The sequence below is a fragment of the Crinia signifera genome, unplaced genomic scaffold (genome assembly GCF_055691185.1).
Source record: "Crinia signifera unplaced genomic scaffold, ASM5569118v1 HAP2_SCAFFOLD_355, whole genome shotgun sequence".
Lineage (NCBI taxonomy): Eukaryota > Metazoa > Chordata > Amphibia > Anura > Myobatrachidae > Crinia > Crinia signifera.
Window position 1 is genome coordinate 85,899 of NW_028142248.1, and position 22,925 is coordinate 108,823.

Consider the following 22,925-nt stretch of genomic DNA (forward strand, 5'->3'; position numbering starts at 1 on the left):
TGGTTGCTTCATTTCGGAGTTATGTGGCAAAACGTCCTGCTGCCCTTCACAATGCCTCACCATTGTGCTCTGGAAAATGTGACAGTTGGTGAACTCTTTTTATGCACCTTCTGGGTGACCTGCTGGGTGGTCTGAAACCTGTGACAGTTATTTGCAGTCACCCAATATGCATGAATTATTTTTTTATTATTTTTATTCAAAACCTATGGGGGTAAATAGGGGTAAAATGTTCCGCCCAGGTGAATAACTTTTGTGTCGGCACTGATGGACGTACAGTAGTCGACGTTACACATTTCCATTTTTCTTTTTGAACGAGGATATGTTTCATAAACAGATTATGCGTGGTCTGAAAAAAAATCTCATGGGTGTGCGGGGAAGGGAAGTGGCACGTCTGTTGAGCAGGCCGGGTGGTGGGAGGTGAGTGTGAGTGGGAGAACAGGAGGCATGGTGGGCTGTATGAGTGTAGGGGGGGTAGGTGGCAGGAGTGGAGGACAGTGCAGTCACTAATGGGATGGGACGTACAGCAGGTTGTGTGATGACAGTGGGATGAGCTAAGGTGACAGTGAGTCCACACCCCACCTCCTTCTCACCCAGCTGGCACTTCTCATACAGGGCACTCAGGACCCCCGCTGCTGCTTCCTCTCCCTCACTCCCCACTCTGTGTTATCGCACATGGCACCCAGCCCTCCTCCCCCTCACTCACACATCCCAGATGGATTGCAGCCTCCTAGGCTCTGACAAGCAGCTCTCCTTTCCCAGCTCATCTCTTCCACCGGATTCCATGGGCTGCAGGCTACAACAGAGGTAAGTGAGCGCAAGTCCACGCCGGGCCGACCTCAGGACTACCCAGGGACTTACTGTATGTCCTGCACTGTGCCAGGAAAGGGTTTACACGGCTCTGGTGGTATGGAGAGGGTTAAGGGATGGTCTCTGTCTATGGGGAAGTTGTGGTGGTGATGCTGCTGGCAAGGAAGGAGTTAAGTGATGTGCAATATTCAGGAATGGAGAGACAGGTTATAATCATTTGGAAAGGTTACATAGAGTAAGGTGCACAGGTCAGTGGCCCACAGAGCTGTGCAAGGGAAGGGTTACGTTAGTTGTGTGTGATTCTGGCAGAGGAAGGGTTAACTCTTCACACAGGTGAAGCGCAAGCTTGTCTCTCACTAGGGGTAAGAAGCTGGGTATGTTTCTGGCATAGGAAGGGTTAAGTAAGTCAGTTATGTTGTTAGCTGCCTATGGCTTTGAGAGAGAAAGTGGTTGGTTACCTGAGGTATGACAGACAATGGGTTAGGTGTGCCAGGTATGACAGGGGAAGGGGTAGGTGTGCTGGGTATGACAAACAATGGGGTAGGTAACCCGGGGTATGACAGACAAAATGGTAGGTATGACAGGGCAAGGGCTAGGTGTGCCAGGTATGACAGGGGAAGGGTAGGTAACCCAGTGTATGAGAGACAATTGGGTAGGTGTGCTGGGAATTACAGAGAATGGGGTAGGTGTGCCGGGTATTACAGAGAATGGGGTAGGTGTGCCAGGTATTACAGAAAAAAAGGGGTAGGTGTGCTGGGTATGACAGAGAACGGGGAGGTGTGCAGTCTATGACAAAGAATGTGGGTAGATGTAATGGGTATGACAGTGGAAGGCGTAGGTGTGCTGGGTATGACAGAGAATGGGGTAGGTGTGCCGGGTATGACTTAGAATGGAGTAGGTGTACCGGGTATGACAGAGAATGGGGTAGGTGTGCCGGGTATGACAGAGAATGGAGTAGGTGTGCCAAGTATGACAGAGGAAGGGGTAGGTAATCCGGGGTATGAGAGAGAATGGGGTAGATGTACTGGTATTATAGGATAAAAAGGGGTAGGGATACTGGGTAGTACAGAGAATGGAGTAGGTGTGCCAGGTATGACAGAGGAAGGGGTAGGTGTGCCAGGTATTACAGAGAATGGGGTAGGTTTGTGGGGTATTACAGAGAATGCGGTAGGTGTTCTGGGGATCACAGTGGAAGGGGTAGTGTTCTGGGTATGATGGGAAGAGGTAGGTGTGCTGGGTATGACATGGGAAAGGGTAGGTGTGCTGGATATGACATGGGAAGGGGTATGTGTGCTGGGTATCACAGTGGAAGGGGTAGGTGTAACAGTTATGTCATGGGAGGAGTAGGTAAGCTGGGTATGACATGGGAAGGGGTAGGTGTGCTGGTTATGACATGGGAAGGGGTAGGTGTGCTGGGTATCACAGGGGAAGGAGTTGGTGTACTGGGTATCACAGTGGAAGGGGTAGGTGTGCCAAATATGACATAAGAAGGGGTAGGTGTGTTGGGTATCACAGGGGAAGAGGTAGGTGTGCTGGGTATGACATGGGAAGGTGTAGGTGTGCCAGGTATGATAGAACATGGTGTAGGTAAGCAGGGTATGACATGGGAAGTGATAGCGGTGCCGGGTATGACAGGGGAAAGGGTAGGTGTGCTGGGTATGACAGGGGAAGGGGTAAGTGTGCCAGGTATGACAGGGATAGAGGTAGGTAAGCTGGGTATGACATGGGAAGGGGTAGGTGTGTAAGGTATGACATGGGAAGGGGTAGGTAAGATGGGTATGGCAGCAGAAGGGGTAGGTAAGATGGGTATCACAGGGGAAGGGGTAGGTAAGATGGGTATCACAGGGGAAGGGGTAGGTAAGATGGGTATGACAGGGGATGGGGTAGGTAAGATGGGTATGACAGGGGAAGGGGTAGGAACAAAGGGTATGACAGGAGAAGGGGTAGGTAAGATGGGTATGACAGGGGAAGGGGCAGGTAAGATGGGTATGACAGGGGAAGGGGTGGGTGTGCTGGGTATGACAGGGGAAGGGGTAGGTATGCTGGGTATGACATGTAGGGGTAGATGTGCTGAGTATGACATATGAAGGGGTAGGTGTGCTGGGTATGACATGAAGGGGTAGGTGTACTGGGTATGACATATGAATGGGGTAGGTGTGCTGGGTATGACAGGAGAAGGGTTAGGTAAGATGGGTATGACAGGAGAAGGGGTAGGTAAGATGGGTATGACATGAGAAGGGGTAGGTAAGATGGGTATGACAGGAGAAGGGGTAGGTAAGATGGGTATGACATGAGAAGGGGTAGGTGTGCTGGGTATGACAGGAGAAGGGTTAGGTAAGATGGGTATGACAGGAGAAGGGGTAGGTAAGATGGGTATGACAGGAGAAGGGGTAGGTAAGATGGGTATGACATATGAAGGGTTAGGTAAGATGGGTATGACAGGAGAAGGGGTAGGTAAGATGGGTATGACATGAGAAGGGGTAGGTAAGATGGGTATGACAGGAGAAGGGGTAGGTAAGATGGGTATGACATGAGAAGGGGTAGGTGTGCTGGGTATGACAGGAGAAGGGTTAGGTAAGATGGGTATGACAGGAGAAGGGGTAGGTAAGATGGGTATGACAGGAGAAGGGGTAGGTAAGATGGGTATGACATGAGAAGGGGTAGGTAAGATGGGTATGACAGGAGAAGGGGTAGGTAAGATGGGTATGACATGAGAAGGGGTAGGTGTGCTGGGTATGACAGGAGAAGGGTTAGGTAAGATGGGTATGACAGGAGAAGGGGTAGGTAAGATGGGTATGACAGGAGAAGGGGTAGGTAAGATGGGTATGACATATGAAGGGTTAGGTAAGATGGGTATGACAGGAGAAGGGTTAGGTGTGCTGGGTATGACATATGAAGGGGTAGGTGTGCTGGGTATGACAGGGGAAGGGGTAGGTAAGCTGATTAAGGCTCAGGCATAGACAGTATGATCTGTTCATTGAGTGGAATACACAAGGCAGATACAATGCATGCGTTCTGATGACACGCCCATGGTGATGAGCGGCAGGAATGTTGTGTTTTTGGAGCAGAATAAATTAAATTTTTCATCCTTAGATAATTGTTTTTCACTTGTAGAATATAAAATTATAAATAATAATAAGCACATGAAAAATGCATCTAACATTCACTTACACAAAAGGCACAACTTGTAGTAGCCTCTAACCTGCAGCTGGCCTCTAACCTTCCCCTGCACCTGGCCTCTAACCAGCATTGCCAGCCTTCCCCTGCAGCTGGCCACTAACCAGCATTGCCAGCCTTCCCATGCAGCTGGCCACTAACCAGCATTGCCAGCCTTCCCTTGCAGCTGGCCACTAACCAGCATTACCAGCCTTCCCCTGCAGCTGGCCACTAACCTATTCTACTTCGTGTAACTCTCTACCCTAATCCTTGTAACCTGTATCCTACTTCTTGAAACTCTCTAGCATTATCCCTCAAACTGTATCCAACACCTGTAACTCTAACACAGTGGTTGGGAAACTTTACCCCCTGGAATTTAATTTCATTGTCCGCACTGCTGCAGCACTGAAACAGTTTGACGGCCAGGCAGACACGGTGGGCTGCCGGGCTGTCTTCACAGCGGGTCCACTCCACGGCTGTTTGAAATCTCGTGCTGGGCCACCAGCCAATAGGAGCTTCCGGCCCGGCAGCCAATCAGGAGCGGTGGTGGCTGGCGGCCTGATGCGAGATTTCAAACAGCCGCGGTCCTGCTCTGAAGACAACCAGGCAGCCCACCACTCTGTCTGGCTGTCACAATGTTTCACTGCAGCCTCTGCGGACCCGCTATAAATACATCCGGGCAGCTCACAGCTCTCTGCCCAGCTGTCAGACTGCTACCTGCTTGGCAACGAGCATAAAATCTCATTGGCATTGAGTATGACACCCCTGGCATCAAGCAGGATACCCCTGACATTGAGCCCGGGTTGCCTACCCTCCCGGAATGGCCATAAATCGGGTCACCCCCCCCGACCGCGGCGTCTAAATTACCTTATGTCTGCAGATCTCCGGGGAGGGGGCGGGGCTAAAGCATCATAATCGCGTCATTTAGCCCTGCTAATGTTGTCACATTTAAGACCCGCCCCGAGCTCCTGCTGAAAGTCTCCTCTCCGGGCTTCTCCCGGAGAGGAGCTTTTAAAAGTCGGCAACCCTGCATTGAGCACGTAACCTGTAATCAAGCATGTAACTCCTGGCATTGAGAAAGAACTCCCTAGCAATGAGCATGTAGGTAAGCAGCACGTATGTGCCATAATATGTAACGGGCATCTCAGTGTGTGGCATATGTATTATGGGCATCACGGTGTGGCATATGTATAATGTCTGGGTACTTGTTTCCTATCTGGGCGCCCAGGTTTTCTACGTACGGCACCGTACTGAAATCGGATCGCATCGCATCGTACACATACACGATATTGAACGATGCGATGCGATGCGATGCGATCCGATTTCCCATAGGAAACAATGTTAAATGGCTCAATTTAGCCAAATTATCATAGGAACAATAGTAAATGGGCCAAAAACACCCCTGAACATTGAAATGTCCCCCCAAAAGTAGTTGACGCCACCCCGCCATCAACGTGAACCCGAAGCGTGGCGAGCGCAGCGAGCCCGCGAGGGGCGGCGGTACGCGTCCTCCGACCTTTTCATGCCCTACTATCCACTAGGGCGTGGAGTGAGAATAGAATAGTGTGGCGAGCGCAGCGAGCCACCGAGCCCGAAGCGTGGCGAGCGCAGCGAGCCCCGCGAGGGGACGCGGATACCTTCACAGTTATACGCGTCCCCTCGCGGGCTTCCCAGGTGTCCATGGCGACGCGGACACCTGGGAAGCCCGCAAAGGGACGCGTTTACCTGTGAAGGTATCCGCGTCCCCTCGCGGGGCTCGCTGCGCTCGCCACGCTTCGGGCTCGGTGGCTCGCTGCGCTCGCCACACTATTCTATTCTCACTCCACGCCCTAGTGGATAGTAGGGCATGAAAAGGTCGGAGGACGCGTACCGCCGCCCCTCGCGGGCTCGCTGCGCTCGCCACGCTTCGGGTTCACGTTGATGGCGGGGTGGCGTCAACTACTTTTGGGGGGACATTTCAATGTTCAGGGGTGTTTTTGGCCCATTTACTATTGTTCCTATGATAATTTGGCTAAATTGAGCCATTTAACATTGTTTCCTATGGGAAATCGAATCGGATCGCATCGCATCGCATCGCATCGTTCAATATCGTGTATGTGTACGATGCGATGCGATCAGATTTCACTACGGAGAATAGCATGGTGCTCAATTAACTTAGTGGGCGCCCAGATAGGAAACAAGTACCAATGTCTGTGTATGGTACAAATCACGTGGGTCACATCGGCGTATCTAAATATGTTTTTGGGGTACAAGGTAAACAGTACTCTGCTCTAACATGACCATCTACGGTTAAATAACCATGAAATAGTTTAGAGTCTAACCTACTTCATACTTCCTGCAACCATGATCCCTGTATCCTGCTTCCTGCAACTCTTTACTACTTCCTACAACTCTGTAAAATAATCCTTCTAACCTGTATCCTAATTCCTGCAACTGTCTACCGTGATCCTTCTAACCTGTATCCTACTTCCTGCAACTCTCTACTCTGCTGACTCAAGCCGTTTCCTATTTCCTGCAAATCTCTACCATGATCCATCTAACCTGAATCCTATTCCTGCAACTCTTTACAATGATCCCTCTAAACTGTATCCTACTTCCTGCAACTCTTTACTATGATCCCTCTAAACTGTATCCTATTTCCTGCAACTCTCTACCGTGATCCCTCCAACCTGTATCCTACTTCCTGCAACTCTCTACCGTGAGCCCTCTAATCTGTATTCTACTTGTTACAACTCTCTACTATGATCCCTCTAACCTGTATTCTACTTCCTGAAACCCTCTACAGTGTTCCCTCTAACCTGTATCCTACTTCCTGCAACTCTCTACCATGATCCATCTAACCTGTATCCCACTTCCTGCAACTCTCTAAAGTGTTCCCTCTAACCTGTAACCTACTTTCTGTAACTCTCTACCATGATCCCTCTAACCTGTATCCTACTTCCTGAAACTCTCTGCCATGATCCCTCTAACCTGTATCCTACTTCCTGCAACGCTCTGCCATGATCCCTCTAACCTGTATCCTACTTCCTGAAACTCTCTGCCATGATCCCTCTAACCGGTATACTACTTCCTGAAACGCTCTATCATGCTCCCTAACAACCTACAGTATATCCTACTTTCTGCAACTCTCTACCATAATCCGTCTAACCTGTATACCACTTCCTGCAACTCTCTACCATGATCCCTCTAACCTGTATCGTACTTCCTACAACTTTCTGCCGTGATCCCTCTAACCTGTATCCTACTTCCTGCAACTCTCTACCGTGATCCCTCTAACCTGTATCCTACTTCCTGCAACTCTCTACAGTGATCCCTTTAACCTGTATCCTACTTCCTGCAATTTTCTACCCTGATCCCTCTAACCTGTATCCTACTTCCTGCAACTCTCTACCATGATCCCTCTAACCTGTATCCTACTTCCTGCAACTCTCTGCCATGATCCCTCTAACCTGTATCCTACTTCCTGAAACTCTCTGCCATGATCCCTATTACCTGTATCCTACTTCCTGCAACTCTTTACCATGATCTATCTAACCTGTATCCTACTTCCTGAAACTCTCTGACATTATCCCTCTAACCTGTATCCTACTTCCTGAAACTCTCTGCCATGATCCCTCTAACCAGTATACTACTTCCTGCAACTCTCTATCATGATCCCTAACAACCTACAGTATATCCTACTTTCTGCAACTCTCTACCATAATCTATCTAACCTGTATCCTACTTCCTGCAACTGTCTACCATGATCCCTCTAACCTGTATCCTACTTCCTGCAATTTTCTACCCTGATCCCTCTAACCTGTATCCTACTTCCTGCAACTCTCTACCTTGATCCCTCTAACCTGTATCCTACTTCCTGCAACTCTCTGCCATGATCCCTCTAACCTGTATCCTACTTCCTGCAACTCTCTGCCATGATCCCTCTAACCTGTATCCTACTTCCTGAAACTCTCTGCCATAATCCCTATTACCTGTATCCCACTTCCTGCAACTCTCTGCCATGATCCCTCTAACCTGTATCCTACTTCCTGAAACTCTCTGCCATGATCCCTATTACCTGTATCCCACTTCCTGCAACTATCTACAATGATCCATCTAACCTGTATCCTACTTCCTGAAACTCTCTGACATTGTCCCTTTAAGCTGTATCCTACTTCCTGAAACTCTCTGCCATGATCCATACCTCAAGAACAAAGAAGAATTAACCACGTGGGTGCGCAATTAATACAGAGTGCAGCTGTATCCCAAAGCACACAGTAGTCTCACCTTCAACTACCACAAATTACATAGCAGACAAAAAGATGGTGAATGGGAGGGTACAGCGCTCAGTGTAAACCATGCAAGGCAAGGTGTAGATAAACCTTGTACATAAACAATATAAAATACAACCAGGTCGAATTTTAGCAGAGTCGACAGGTGTAAGGTATTCCAAAAGTATTCCAGGTTCTCCCCTATTTACATATAAAGGGGAGACATAATAGAGAACAACATGGTGCAGGTCAATATGATAAAAAGAATTTAATAAAGCAAATGCACTTACAATAAAGTGACTTGTTTAAAAGCATAAACACAGTGTCCCAGGCAAAAACAGCAAGCATATGATGTCATCGGGGGCGTCCTTCAGGCTGGGTCCCTTGATCCGGAGGCAAGGGGGGCTCAGTTCAGGATACTCCTCTGCTTAGCCGCTGCTTCCACAGGTCGACACACACAAATTTAAAATGCACGCTTGAACGCGTTTTCGGAGAGTTCCTCCTTCTTCAAGCGTTCAAGCGTGCATTTTAAATTTGTGTGTGTCGACCTGTGGAAGCAGCGGCTAAGCAGAGGAGTATCCTGAACTGAGCCCCCCTTGCCTCCGGATCAAGGGACCCAGCCTGAAGGACGCCCCCGATGACATCATATGCTTGCTGTTTTTGCCTGGGACACTGTGTTTATGCTTTTAAACAAGTCACTTTATTGTAAGTGCATTTGCTTTATTAAATTCTTTTTATCATATTGACCTGCACCATGTTGTTCTCTATTATGTCTCCCCTTTATATGTAAATAGGGGAGAACCTGGAATACTTTTGGAATACCTTACACCTGTCGACTCTGCTAAAATTCGACCTGGTTGTATTTTATATTGTTTATGTACAAGGTTTATCTACACCTTGCCTTGCATGGTTTACACTGAGCGCTGTACCCTCCCATTCACCATCTTTTTGTCTGCTATGATCCATACCTCCCAACTTTCTGGTCGCCGGACCCGGGACACTGGTGATGCGCGACGGAAATTTCGGGGGCGTGGCCTATACGTGCGGCTCTCCCGCAAGGCCACGCCCCCATTTTGACGCTACGGGGGCATGACCCAGAGGCTCTGTGAGCCTCTAGCCATGCCCCCAGCCCCCTGGCTGCGGGAATAGACGCTGTGCGCATGCGCACAGCGTTTATTCCCCGCTGCTTAGCAGCAGATAGGGGGGACTCCCAACAGCCCCCCCTCACCGCAAGACACTGCCGGCCGCGGGAGGGACAGCGGGACAGGCTCTAATAATCAGGACTGTCCCGCTAAAATAGGGACTGTTGGGAGGTATGCATGATCCCTATTACCTGTATCCTACTTCCTGCAACTCTCTACCATGATCCATCTAACCTGTATCCTACTTCCTGAAACTCTCTGACATTGTCCCTCTAACCTGTATCCTACTTCCTGCAACTCTCTGCCATGATCCCTCTAACCAGTATACTACTTCCTGCAACTCTCTATCATGATCCCTAACAACCTACAGTATATCCTACTTTCTGCAACTCTCTACCATAATCCATCTAACCTGTATCCTACTTCTGCCATGATCCCTATTACCTGTATCCTACTTCCTGCAACTCTCTACCATGATCCATCTAACCTGTATCCTTCTTCCTGAAACTCTCTGCCATGATCCCTCTAACCAGTATACTACTTCCTGCAACTCTCTATCATGATCCCTAACAACCTACAGTACATCCTACTTTCTGCAACTCTCTACCATAATCTATCTAACCTGTATCCTACTTCCTGCAACTGTCTACCATGATCCCTCTAACCTGTATCCCACTTCCTTCAACTTTCTGCCATGATCCATCTAATCTGTATCCTATTTTATGCAACTCTCTACCGTGATCCCTTTAACCTGTATCCTACTTCCTGAAATTCTCTACCATGATCCCTCTAACCTGTATCCTATTTCCTGCAACTCTCTAATTTCATCCATCTAACCTGTATCCTACTTCCTGCAACTCTCTGCCATGATCCCTCTAACCAGTATCCTACTTCCTGCAACTCTTTACTGTGATCCCTCTAACCTGTATCCTACTTCCTGCAACTCTTTACTGTGATCCCTCTAATCTGTATCCTACTTCCTGCAACTCTCTACCGTGCTCTCTGTACCGTGATGCCGGAACAGGTGACAGGGTGAGTGTGTGCAGGGACAGGTGACAGGGTGAGTGTGTGTGGGGACAGGTGACAGGGTGAGTGTGTGTGCGTGCAAGACCGGTCAGGGACGGGACAGGGTGAGCGTGTGCAGAGACAGGTCTAGCAGGGGACAGGTGAGTGTGTGCAGGTACAGGTGAAAGGGTGAGTGTGTGTGGGGACAGGTGACAGAGTGAGTGTGTGTGCAGGACAGGCCAGGGAGGTGAAAGGGTGAGTGTGTGCAGGGAGAGGTCTGGCAGGGGACATGGTGTGTGCAGGAACAAGAGTCATCTTACCATGGATTTTCATCTCAGGCCATAAGGTTACCCCCAACAGGTCAGAGGTTGAGGATTTCCATAACCTCTTCTGAAACAGCTATTGTAGGTCTCTGGATGTTTATCTAGATCCATTCTACTGACCATAATGGCACTGGGAGCAGACTTGGGGCCAAAACCTGTTTTCAGCCATTTTCCTGTCCAGCAATCTATATGCACTGCATTTCCAAGTAGAGACAGGCTGACAATAAAATAACACATCCCATGTTTTTAGAGGCTAACTACAAAGTAAGTGGATACCCAGACAGATGGACACATTGTTCTCTCTACACTACCACTCTCCACCAGGAACCATCAGGCCTATATTCCCCTTCCTGTCTCTATCCATAATGAATTAATTAGCCTGTATTCCCCTTCCAGCCTCTCACTAACAGGAACTATATAACCTGTTTCCCCTTCCTGCCTCTCTATTTCTAAACCAGGAACCATTCATCCTGTAAGCCCCTTCATGTATCTCTCCACAGGAAATACCAAGCCTGTATTCCCCTCTGGTCACTATTCATCAGGAACTAATTAGCCTGTTTTCCCCTTCCAGCCTCTCACTAACAGGAACCATCTAACCTGTTTGCCACTTCCTGCCTCTCTCCAGGAACCATTCATCCTGTAAGCACCTTCATGTTTCTCTCCACAGGAAATACCCAGCGTGTATTCCCAACCAGTCGCTATCCATCAGGAACTAATTGGCCTGTATTTCCCTGCCAGCCTCTCACCAACAGGAATTATCTAAAATGTTTTCCCCTTCATGTCTCCCACGTGAACCACCTATCCTGTGTTCCCCTTCCTGCCTCTCCATGTGAACCACCTATCCTGTCCTCCCCTTCCTGTCTCTCCACAAGAACCACCTATCCTGTCCTCCCCTTCCTGTCTCTCCACAAGAACCACCTATTCTGTCCTCCCCTTCCTGTCTCTCCACAGGCACCACCTATCCTGTTCTCCCCTTCCTGTCTCTCCACAGGAACCACCTAGTCTGTGCTGCCCTTCCTGTCTCTCCACAGGAACCACCTAGCCTGTCATGCCCTTCCTGTCTATTTACAGGAACCACCTATCCTGTTATCCCCCTCCTGTCTCTCCACAGGAACCACCTAGCCTGTGCTCTCCTTCCTGTTTCTCCACAGAAACCACTTAGCCTGTCCTGCCCTTCTTGTCTCTCCACAAGAACCACCTATTCTGTCCTCCGCTTCCTGTCTCTCCACAGAAACCACCTATCCTGTCCTCCCCTTCCTGTCTCTCCACAAGAACCACCTATTCTGTCCTCCCCTTCCTGTCTCTCCACAGAAACCACCTATTCTGTCCTCCCCTTCCTGTCTCTCCACAGGCACCACCTATCCTGTCCTCCCCTTCCTGTCTCTCAACAGGCACCACATATCCTGTCCTCCCCTTCCTGTCTCTCAACAGGCACCACATATCCTGTTCTCCCCTTCCTGTCTCTCCACAGGAATCACCTAGTCTGTGCTGCCCTTCCTGTCTCTCCACATGAACCACCTAGCCTGTCATGCCCTTCCTGTCTATTCACAGAAACCACCTATCCTGTTATCCCCTTCCTGTCTCTCCACAGGAACCACCTAGCCTGTGCTCTCCTTCCTGTTTCTCCACAGAAACCACCTAGCCTGTGCTCTCCTTCCTGTTTCTCCACAGGAACCACCTAGCCTGTGCTCTCCTTCCTGTTTCTCCACAGAAACCACTTAGCCTGTCCTGCCCTTCCTGTTTCTCCACAAGAAACACCTAGAACCATTTAGCTTGTGCTCCCCTTCTGGTCTCTCCACAGGAACTACCTGGAACCATCTAGCCTGTGCTCTCCTTCCTGTCTCTCCACAGGAACCACTTAGCCTGTATTTCCCTTCCTGTCTCTCCATGGGAACCAGCTTTAGGGGAACCTTTTATCCCTATAAAAATCACTTTTCTCTCTTTCGTGCGAATGCACGTCACAAATGTATGTTGCATGTTTGTATGTCTAAAGTCCTTTTAATTCTTTAATAATTTCGCAAGTCTCAGAAGGAGATCACCCTGTGTGATTATATGTATAAAAAATCCACACAGGAAGCCGGTCTCCCTTCTTTTTAGTTCTAAATACTAATAAAAGTTAAATTTTAGAATATCTTGGGGTAATTTACTCTCCCCCCAAAAAAACTTTTTGTCTCTTCTTCGGTGTGCATCCACAGCGCAATCCTTTTTCCTTCTTGCTCCTATCTCCATGGGAACCACCTATAACCAGCCTGTGCTCCTCTTCCTGTATCTACACAAGAACCGCCTAGAACCATCTAACCTGTTTTCCCCATCCTGTCTTACTCCACCAAAAAACATCTACTCTGCAATCCTCTTCCTGTCTCACTCCAAAAACTGTGTAGCCTGTATTTACCTTTCAGCCTTTCTATACCAGGAGCCATCTAGCCTGTATTTCCCTTCCTGTCTCTCTCAATCAGATACCACCCACCCTGTATTCCCCTTCCTGTCTCTCGCCACCAGCAACCATATAGCCTGTGTTCCCCTGTCATATGTGTGTTCTCCTGTCCCTCTTTTGCAGCCACTAACCTATCTTCCCTATGTTGTCTCTGTGCCAACAGCCAAGGTGTCCTCCTCGCTATGTCCTGTTTCTGGCTATCAGCTACAGCTTCGTATTCTAAGCACCATGTCCAGATGCCAGATCTCTCGCCACTGTGGCCTCCACACTACCAGTATTTCACAGACAGCAACCAACTGCCAGTCATCTGTAAGTTGATATTAAAGTTCTACCCCCATATTCCAGTCCTCATTGAGTCTACCCTCCATCCACACATTTATGCCACTTTCCAAACAGCCCTTGAATTGAATTGGAATTGAATAAGGTATTTCCATGTCATTCATTTGTTGCGCATATTGCGGTAAAAAATGGACACAGAGGAGTCGATACGCACACATACTACACTTGTCACTCCTGTGGGAGGGCAGGGATGGGGAAACATAAGTCGAGTACAGTGAGAGTACAGTATTTTCAGCTACAGTGCTCAGAGGCATATGTGTTGCCGGACCTCAAACCCTAGTGCTAGGATTGGTGCTGCAGGTGATGATCACTCACCAGCCCTCTTCTAAAAGCACTGATGCTCAGCCCAATACCCATGCTGGTGGGGTTGAGGAGATAGTCAAAAACAGCAAAAGAAAATGATTATCGTATGTGATGCTACAGGTAGCAAAAAATCGTTAAAATTTTTTTTTTTTCTAAATATTAACGACACAGTGACAATCTCCTTTATTCACATAAAAACTACCCCATTATTTATTTTACCTGTGAAGAAACAATTTAAGTATTTTTCACAATTTTTTCTGACGTTTCTCCAGTTTTTTTTTTTGTCTATCCAAACTGGAGAAAAAAATCTGAAAACTCCATGGTTCAGTCAAACCTGTGTGTTTTTGTTGGCCGCAAGGAAGACTGCTTTTGGTTGAAGCGAGGAAAATGGGTTGAGCCGCCATATGCTTTAATAAGATTATCTTTCCAACCATCCAACTCGTCAGCTGGTTAGGACAGAAATCTAGTTATTGACAGAAAATGTCAAAAACTGCCAAATTGATTGAAGCGGTTTTATTCAACAAATTTGTCAATTTTTGTGCGTTTAGGAACAAATGGTCGATTGTCATTTGCCCCCATATATTACAAGAGTTTGTTCCGACAAGCTGACAACTTGGATGGTTGCCTTTAACATACTCTTCTCAGTGGTGCATGCATGTCAAAGCACCTTTTAAAGCATGTTTATGGCTGCATTTCGGGGCCTGAGGGCACTGACACTTGCTATGTGGCCCCAATGTTTCACCGTACACACACACACTGATCTCCAGCAATGCCCACTGCATGCCATTCTGCCCTGACCACTGCCACGGAAAAACACATTACAGTTATCCTGCCAGATATGTTCCCAGATCCTGGCACAGCTTCCCAAGCATTCAGTACCGGGTGTGCGTGTGCCATCTGCCAGCAAGAAAGGAACAGGGCTGCAGCAGGGACTTCCAGGGATGTGGGGGAGATCGATGGAGAGAGGCTGGAGAGAAGCACAAGCGGGAGGGTGTGAGGAGAATAGTAGTGAGATGAGAGCAGGAGGTAGAGGTGAGGTAAGAGGTAGCAGAGGGATGAGAGCAGGAGGTATTGGTGAGGTGAGGGAAGAGGTATAAGAGAGGGGTGAGGAGAATAGCAGAGAGATGAGAGAAGGAGGTAGAGGTGAGAGAAAGAGGTAGCAGAGGGATGAGAGTGGGAGGTAGAGGTGAGGGAAAAGGTAGTAATGTGTGAGAATAGCAGAGACATGAGAGCAGGAGGTAGAGGTGAGGTCAGGGAAGAGTTTGGAGAGTGGGGTGAGGAGAATAGCAGAGAGATGAGAGTAAGATGTAGTGGTGAGGTGAGAGGAAGAGGTAGCAGAGAGGGGTGAGGAGACTAGCAGAGAGATGAGAGCAGGAGCCTGGAGGTAGTGCGGAGGTGAGGGAAGATGTTGTAGAGAGCAGTGAGGAGAATAGCAGAGAGATGAGAGTAAGAGGTAGTGTTGAGGTGAGAGAAAGAAGTAGCAGAGAGGGGTGAGGAGAATACTAGAGAGATGAGAGCAGGAGGTAGTGCGGAGGTGAGGGAAGAGGTTGTAGAGAGCAGTGAGGAGAATAGCAGAGAGATGAGAGCAGGAGGTAGTGGTGAGGAGAATAGCAGATAGATGAGAGCAGGAGGTAGTGGTGAGGAGAATAGCAGCAAGATGAGAGCAGGAGGTAGTGGTGAGGAGAATAGCAGAGAGATGAGAGCAGGAGGTAGTGGTGAGGAGAATAGCAGAGAGATGAGAGCAGGAGGTAGTGGTGAGGAGAATAGCAGAGAGATGAGAGCAGGAGGTAGTGGTGAGGAGAATAGCAGAGGGATGAGAGCAGGAGGTAGTGGTGAGGAGAATAGCAGAGAGATGAGAGGAGGAGGTAGTGGTGAGGAGGATAGCAGTGGGATGAGAGCAGGAGATAGTGGTGAGGAGAATAGAAGAGAGATGAGAGGAGGAGGTAGTGGGGAGGAGAATAGCAGAGAGATGAGAGCAGGAGGTAGTGGTGAGGAGAATAGCAGAGAGCAGAAGGTAGTGGTGAGGAGAATAGCAGAGAGATGAGAGCAGGAGGTAGTGGTGAGGAGAATAGTAGCGAGATGAGAGCAGGAGGTAGTGGTGAGGAGAATAGCAGCGAGATGAGAGCAGGAGGTAGTGGTGAGGAGAATAGCAGCGAGATGAGAGCAGGAGGTAGTGGTGAGGAGAATAGCAGAGAGATGAGAGCAGGAGGTAGTGGTGAGGAGAATAGCAGAGAGATGAGAGCAGGAGGTAGTGGTGAGGAGAATAGCAGAGAGATGAGAGCAGGAGGTAGTGGTGAGGAGAATAGCAGAGAGATGAGAGCAGGAGGTAGTGGTAAGGAGAATAGCAGAGAGATGAGAGCAGGAGGTAGTGGTGAGGAGAATAGCAGAGAGATGAGAGCAAGAGGTAGTGGTGAGGAGAATAGCAGAGAGATGAGAGCAGGTGGTAGTGGTGAGGAGAATAGCAGAGAGATGAGAGCAGGAGGTAGTGGTGAGGAGAATAGCAGAGAGATGAGAGCAGGAGGTAGTGGTGAGGAGAATAGCAGAGAGATAAGAGCAGGAGGTAGTGGTGAGGAGAATAGCAGCGAGATGAGAGCAGGAGGTAGTGGTGAGGAGAATAGCAGAGAGATGAGAGCAGGAGGTAGTGGCGAGGAGAATAGCAGAGATGAAAGCAGGAGGTAGTGGTGAGGAGAATAGCAGAGAGATGAGAGGAGGAGGTAGTGGTGAGGAGAATAGCAGAGAGATGAGAGGAGGAGGTAGTGGTGAGAAGAATAGCAGAGTGATGAGAGGAGGAGGTAGTGGTGAGAAGAATAGCAGAGAGATGAGAGCAGGAGGTAGTGGTGAGAAGAATAGCAGAGAGATGAGAGCAGGAGGTAGTGGTGAGGAGAATAGCAGTGAGATGAGAGCAGGTGGTAGTGGTGAGGAGAATAGCAGAGAGATGAGAGCAGGAGGTAGTGGTGAGGAGAATAGCAGAGAGATGAGAGCAGGAGGTAGCGGCAGGGGGAGGGCACAAGCCCAGCGGGCAGCGGTACATGGCTCATTAAGCAGCATAACACCACTGCTTAGCGAGTCACCAGAATCAGGCCCAAAGTACCAGCCACTCAGCTTCTGCCTACAAATTAATGGCTGTGTTTGAAAAATTAACAGATAGGAGTGGATTGGTTGGTACATTATACACCCTATAACAGCATGAGCCCAGACGCCAGTGCCTCCAATGTCTCTGGAAGTTACCACAAGCTTTTCCACCCTCGAGTTGCCTCTACTCCTATGCCCTCATTATTATTATTTATTTATTAACAGTTTCTTATATAGCGCATACATATTCCGCAGCGCTTTACAGAGAATATTTCAACATTCACATCAGTCCCTGCCCTAAAGGAGCTTACAATCTCTATTCCCTACCACATGTACACGCACACACAAACAGACATTCTACCAATTAACCTACCAGTATATTTTTGAATTGTGAGCGTAAACCAGAGTACCCGGAGGAAACCTACGCAAGTATGTGGAGAACATACAAACTCCACACAGTTAGGGTCATGGTGGGAATGGAACCCATGACCTCAGCCCTGTGAGGCAGTAATGCTAACCATTAAACCATCCGTGCTGCCCTCATGTGACATATGTACAGTATCTAAGGCCTAGGTGCCCGGTATATGGCAGATAACATTCCTCTACCTCTGGGTAAAACCAGGCTGTCTCACCAGCAGTCATCAGCTCTCATAACGGAACGTCTATCTTTCCACAGCCGGGGGAACTTGTCGGGTGGTATCGGCTCATCGTTGCTGTAACAGGAACCGTATTGAGGAACGTTCTCAGACCGTCCAGTGCTCCTGCCTCCCTGGGAAAGTAGCCGGAACGACGAGGGACAAGCCATCTTGTGTGGACGGTACGTTACATATTCACCAGGGGGGGGGTTTCAATAGACACATTGATCCCAGAGATGCCACCAACATAAGCACGTGTTTTATATACAGAAACTGAGCTCAGATGTAAACCTTTACGGCCCCTTCCTATATAAACGTCCTGCTGCGCCAGCATCCAGGCAACACTAGCACTTGCAATATCTCCTGCCTTCCATGTACAATAGATAATGCTGATCTGCAGTGTCCAATGGAACAGTGCCACCTTGTGGTGATCCCATTTGCCATCATAACAACCAGTTTCCCCAGCAGTTTTAGGCCCTTATACTGGTCCGTTCGCATAAGGACCGACTGTTCACCGGGTGCACACACCCAGGACAGCAGACGAGGGGCGGAGAGGGGCTTGGGGTGGCACCATTAGCATGCCTTGCAAATCAACTAGAATAACCCCCTTAGTCCCAGACTCTTGTATAAAGTTATTGAGCCGAGGAGAAGTCATGGCAGTACCATTGTCTGTACCTAAACTAACAGGTCCTGTGACAGTGGTCTATGGCTATCACCTGTTGACCCACAGGACAAGATCTTCAGTGACAATCGTGTAGATCTAGGGTAGCTCTCCAGCTGTTCTGCTACTACTAGTCCCAGCATGCCTGCAAAGCTGTACTAGACTATGTTACGGCAGCGTTAGTTTGTCCAGTCTCTTATAATGACCCTGTGCTGTACTGACAGCTTCCATCGTGCTGGGGAAGTGGTGGTGTGACATGGAGCCCTGTCTACAGGAAGAGGAATGCCAGACGCTCCCAGATAACTCTGGTTGGATCTGTTTCCAGGGAGGCCGCGTAAAGACCACAAAGGTGAGCAGGGGAAGATACAGGATTTCTAGGGGTAAATTGACTAAAGGGCCCTACATACGCAGAGATGTGTGCCAGAGATACATAACGGGAGATTCAGCACAAGAGATTTCACTCTTTCAGATAATGAGCCACATACAGAGAGATTTGTATCAGAGATGCATAATGTGAGATTCAGCACGGGAGATTTCAAATCTGTCACGACTGTCACCCCAGCACATACCCAGAGCTGAGCCCAGCACATACCCAGCCAGCGCTGCACCCCAGCACATACCCAGCGCTGAGCCCAGCACATACCCAGCCAGCGCTGTACCCCAGCACATACCCAGCCAGCGCTGCACCCCAGCACATACATAGCGCTGCACCCCAGCACATACCCAGCGCTGAGCCCAGCACATACCCAGCCAGCGCTGAGCCCAGCACATACCCAGCCAGCGCTGTACCCCAGCACATACCCAGCCAGCGCTGTACCCCAGCACATACATAGCGCTGCACCCCAGCGCATACAGTACATAGCGCTGCACCATCACTGCCCTTGCTCCCTTCCTGGCAGTGTTCACTCGGCCGCTGGTGCGCCGAGGTGGAGTGCTGCCAGTGCCGGGCGGTACTGGTGGTGCTCTCCACGCTGCTCCCACTCCCCCTCCGTGCACTCACCTGCAGGTAGGAGCCGGCTCTGTTTGCCACACAGCTGATGCCCCGTATCAGAGATGCCCCGCAGCAGCGCTTCCTCCCGCTCCATGTCCTGTGCATTGCCCGGGGAGCGCTCTTCCTGCTCTCTCCTCTTAGCCGCTGGGGTGCCTGCCGTGCTGCCAATGCCGGGGGGGGAGGGGGGGGGACTCGGGCAGGGGTGCTCACCACGGCACCATCACTGTAGTTAAATGCTGCTCCCACTCAATGCGCTCCGGCGTCTGAGCTCATGGCGGCTGAATGACAGCTGCCGGGCAGGACTCGGGTGGCTGATCGCTCAGAGGCCACCACACAAGCAGAAATGTGTGGGCCTTCTGAGCGATAATAATAGTCAGGACTATTATGTATCGGGGTCGCACGGGGCCGCGCATCTGAGCTGAGTGTGGGACACACACACAGCGATAGTAAGCCACTTTCTGAGCGATTATGTAAAATCGCTCAGAAAGTGGCTGAATATCTCTCCGTGAGTAGGGCCCATAAGATACTGTTTCTGTTGAAGATGGGATGTTGCCCATAGCGACTGATCAAATTCTACGTCTTACTTATTTATCACCTTCTAGAACCCCTTGAGTGATGAGTTTTGCTGGGGCAGGACAAATCTACCAGGGCCCCAGCAAAACCCACAACAGGACGTTGAAAGCCCCCCCCCCCCCTAATTTCCACCCTGCCGCCGCTGCCCCCTCTGCCTTATCTGCCTGTCACAGTCAGCAGTGACGTCGGCGGCAGGCTGGGGGATGTTCGCCGCGGCTCGGGAGGACTCGGGTGCCTGAGCGCTCCAGAGTCCCCCCGAGCCGCGCCGAACATAACCAAGCCTGCCGCTGACGTCACCGCTGCTGTAAAATGAGTGGCAGCTGGCGGCCGGGACAGGGGAGCTCCGACGTACGCTGGAGCAAAGCTGATGGGGGGGGGGAAGACTGGGGGGGGGGGGAAGGACTGGTGGGGGGGGGGGGGGGGGGTTTGCGACGGAAGGGGGCTCTAGAGGTGCTGCGCCAGTGGTGGACACCTGGACACCACTGGGGCGCACCTATTCTAGATTAGTGGTATGCTCGGGACAGCCCGCTGCGGCAGCGCTGCTGAGCCAGGAAAATGTCTGGGCATACCACTCAAGGGGTCCAAATAGACCACGCCCCTGTTGTTGGCTCTTAGTAAATTTTACCAACCACAGTGGTATACAGAATTGCACATTTTAAGAACACATTCTCCCACCTTATGGTAAGGCTCCTGTCTCTTCTTCCTGGTATCTGCTCTCTGGTCCAGTGCACTGATTAAACGCTCAGATCCACACACACACACAGTAAACTTGGTAGAGGAAGCTGCTACTACTGGGAATGTGCAGCAGCTCCGCCCCTTACACTGCATGATGTAATATATATCATTGCTATTGTCATAATCTGAGCCGCTGGCCAAGAGGAGGGTGGTTTCCAGGCGACCAGAACCCCAAGGCCCCCCCCCCCCCCCCCTGCCCCTGCATTTGCCTATGGAGAGAGCATCAAGTTACAAAACCTATACTCTGCAGCAACCCCTAACAAATACACCATATTCTCCCTGGTGCCAGAGATCCACGGTATTTACCGTGATGGATTGGATGTCACTTTCCCAGCACCCACCATATTCTCTGCTCTATTATTTCAGATCCACCCACAGTATTGAGACGTCTGAAGGAATCCCGGTGGATGGACGATACCTTTTCTCGTTCAGTGTGTGTATAGCGGTTTGGGATCAGGGCCGCACTAAGTGCCACCGTCCGGTCAGCCCTACAGGGAGAGTGAAGGATGAGGAAGTGGGCGCTGCCATAACGAGTGACATTCACTGGCAATGCCCCCTCGTGACTTACGGGCAGACGAAAATAAAAAAAATGTAAAATGAATAAATAATGTAAAACATGTGTGACGCTACAACATTCATTACACACTACCTGGTGCGCTTGTATGCTACACACACGCAAAGTGTGTGCGCAACAGACACAAGGGTCATTTACAAACATGTAAAAGTGCAAGCCCATATAGTATGCCTCATAGCCATTATAGTGGAGTACGTCAGCACCATCTGCTGGTGTATGATGGGCGGAACAGGATTGTTCTATGCAAAGGGTCTGATTCAGACCTGATTGCGAAGGGCCCCATTCAGACCTGATCGCACGGCAGCAAGTTTGCATGGTTAGCGTTCAGTTAGGCCGTTGCCCCACTAGAGTGAAATCCCGCCTTAGTGTGCGAGCTGTGCGGATGGATGTGTATGACGAATATATTCAAAACCCATCGTAACAGGCTCACCGTCGCATGATGGTTACACTGGGCACACTGGACTTACTCGGCGGTGCGATGGAAAAGGGCACATCCGGCCTGGCACTAACACGCACCCTCCCGTAATACCGTCATGCATAGAGTTTTCCTGGATGCTCCCAGCATTCTCCTAGCCACGTCTAAACAGTCGGTTACCACCCCCACACGCCTACTTCCTGTCAGTCACCTTGTGAACGGCGTTTTAAAAAAAAAGTTGCAGAACTTCATCGCAGGATGGCCTTGCGCATGCGTACTGTACCGTATGCATGGGCGGTGTCCCGATAATCGGCTGCCATGCGAATTCTCAGCTGTGCGATCATGTCTGAATCAGGCCCAAAATGCAGATTAGGCAGGAGTGTGCACAGTTTAGCACAGATATGGATTATTGCATATTGGATTTTGCAGATTGGGATTATTTAAATGACCTACATGGGGAATTTAGGGGCCTTTAAACTTAAACTTTAAAACGCATTTTGCAGGTTGGCATACAGCCAGTTCCTCCTTGCAGTAATAGAAGTGTCCGGGGGTCATACAGGCTGTACGCCACCACGTAACTAAACTTAGGGCCTGATTCAGGTTGGCTCTCTTTTTTCCGAGTTCGGTCCGGGGACCGATGTTGCGGCCCGCGCACACGTATGGGCATATATACACATGTGCAGACCCGCTATGCGAATGCCTTCAGCGAGTATCACATTCATCAAGGCGTTCGCACAGACAGGGGTGGGAAGTGGGCTGTCGCATGGGAGTGCCCAACATTTCCTGAAAATGCTGGGTGTCCCCATGTGAACTCAGGCGTGTCAAAGTCTGACAGCGGATTCGATCATGTCCTTGGCAAGTAACTGACAGTCCAGACTGACTTTTATTTGCAAATGGGCCAAATGAAAATGGATGTGTAAGCGAACAAATCCACTCGCATGCAAATGCAGCCATTCACTCAGGGAAAGGGGGGGGGGGGGGGGGGCTGACGTTCACTTACCAGCAGGCCCTTAATTTCATATTTTTTTCCAAATGTATCAATAAAATATATATATATATATATATATATATATATATATATATTTTCCTAAGCCTAAAAGGTGCCCTGAAAAAAATACTGTAGGGTGCGGTGATTCCAAAAGTCTTCCATTTCAGTACAGACCGTTACAAAAATATAGTATACTGGCCAAATAGTTACAGCTGGCAGATCTGCAATACATGGCAAATGATCTTTGGAAATGCCGCAGTAATTATGTGACTGTTTAAAATAGTGGAAAGTAAAAGGTTCGTCATTCGGGCTGTAATTTAGAAGCCTACAAAGCTAGTTACTGACACGGACATTCATAATATAGGACCATGTCTAAATGAGCAGGTTTATGTTACATGTATGACTTGCACTTTAGTATGTACTCCCATTTAATACATGTACATTAAGTAACAGTAAGTAGTGATCATTCTAGCACCCTGTACCTTTCACAACTTGTACAGTTCCCCTTCCCTGCCTGGGGAT

The 22,925-nt window shown here is 49.4% G+C and overlaps 2 protein-coding genes across 2 annotated transcripts in view; one reads left to right on the forward strand and one right to left on the reverse strand.

Annotated features, from left to right (window-relative positions):
• The window catches only part of LOC146055206 (ficolin-2-like), a 58,432-nt gene extending 40,606 nt beyond the window's left edge, over positions 1 to 17,826 (reverse strand). Inside the window, exon 1 of the mRNA XM_083168216.1 lies at positions 17,464 to 17,826. Within this exon, the coding sequence (XP_083024342.1) occupies positions 17,464 to 17,473 (10 nt within the window). The 5' untranslated portion in view covers positions 17,474 to 17,826. The remainder of the gene's footprint in view (positions 1 to 17,463) is intronic.
• On the forward strand, positions 471 to 21,061 carry LOC146055208 (chemokine-like protein TAFA-1). The gene is made up of 5 exons (XM_083168217.1): positions 471 to 804; positions 13,281 to 13,426; positions 17,508 to 17,648; positions 18,352 to 18,476; positions 20,793 to 21,061. The coding sequence occupies exons 1-5, from the start codon at positions 713 to 715 to the stop codon at positions 20,808 to 20,810; spliced, it is 522 nt and encodes a 173-aa protein (XP_083024343.1). The 5' UTR covers positions 471 to 712; the 3' UTR covers positions 20,811 to 21,061.
• Positions 21,062 to 22,925: the final 1,864 nt, after the last annotated feature.

Bases quoted from the DNA above. Each gene is read 5' to 3' on its own strand.
- LOC146055208 (XM_083168217.1), top strand. From the start codon at position 713: ATGGATTGCAGCCTCCTAGGCTCTGACAAGCAGCTCTCCTTTCCCAGC. The intron at 13,427-17,507 runs GTAAGTTGATAT...ATCTTTCCACAG, and splicing joins CAACCAACTGCCAGTCATCT to CCGGGGGAACTTGTCGGGTG. The intron at 17,649-18,351 runs GTACGTTACATA...CTGTACTGACAG, and splicing joins CAAGCCATCTTGTGTGGACG to CTTCCATCGTGCTGGGGAAG.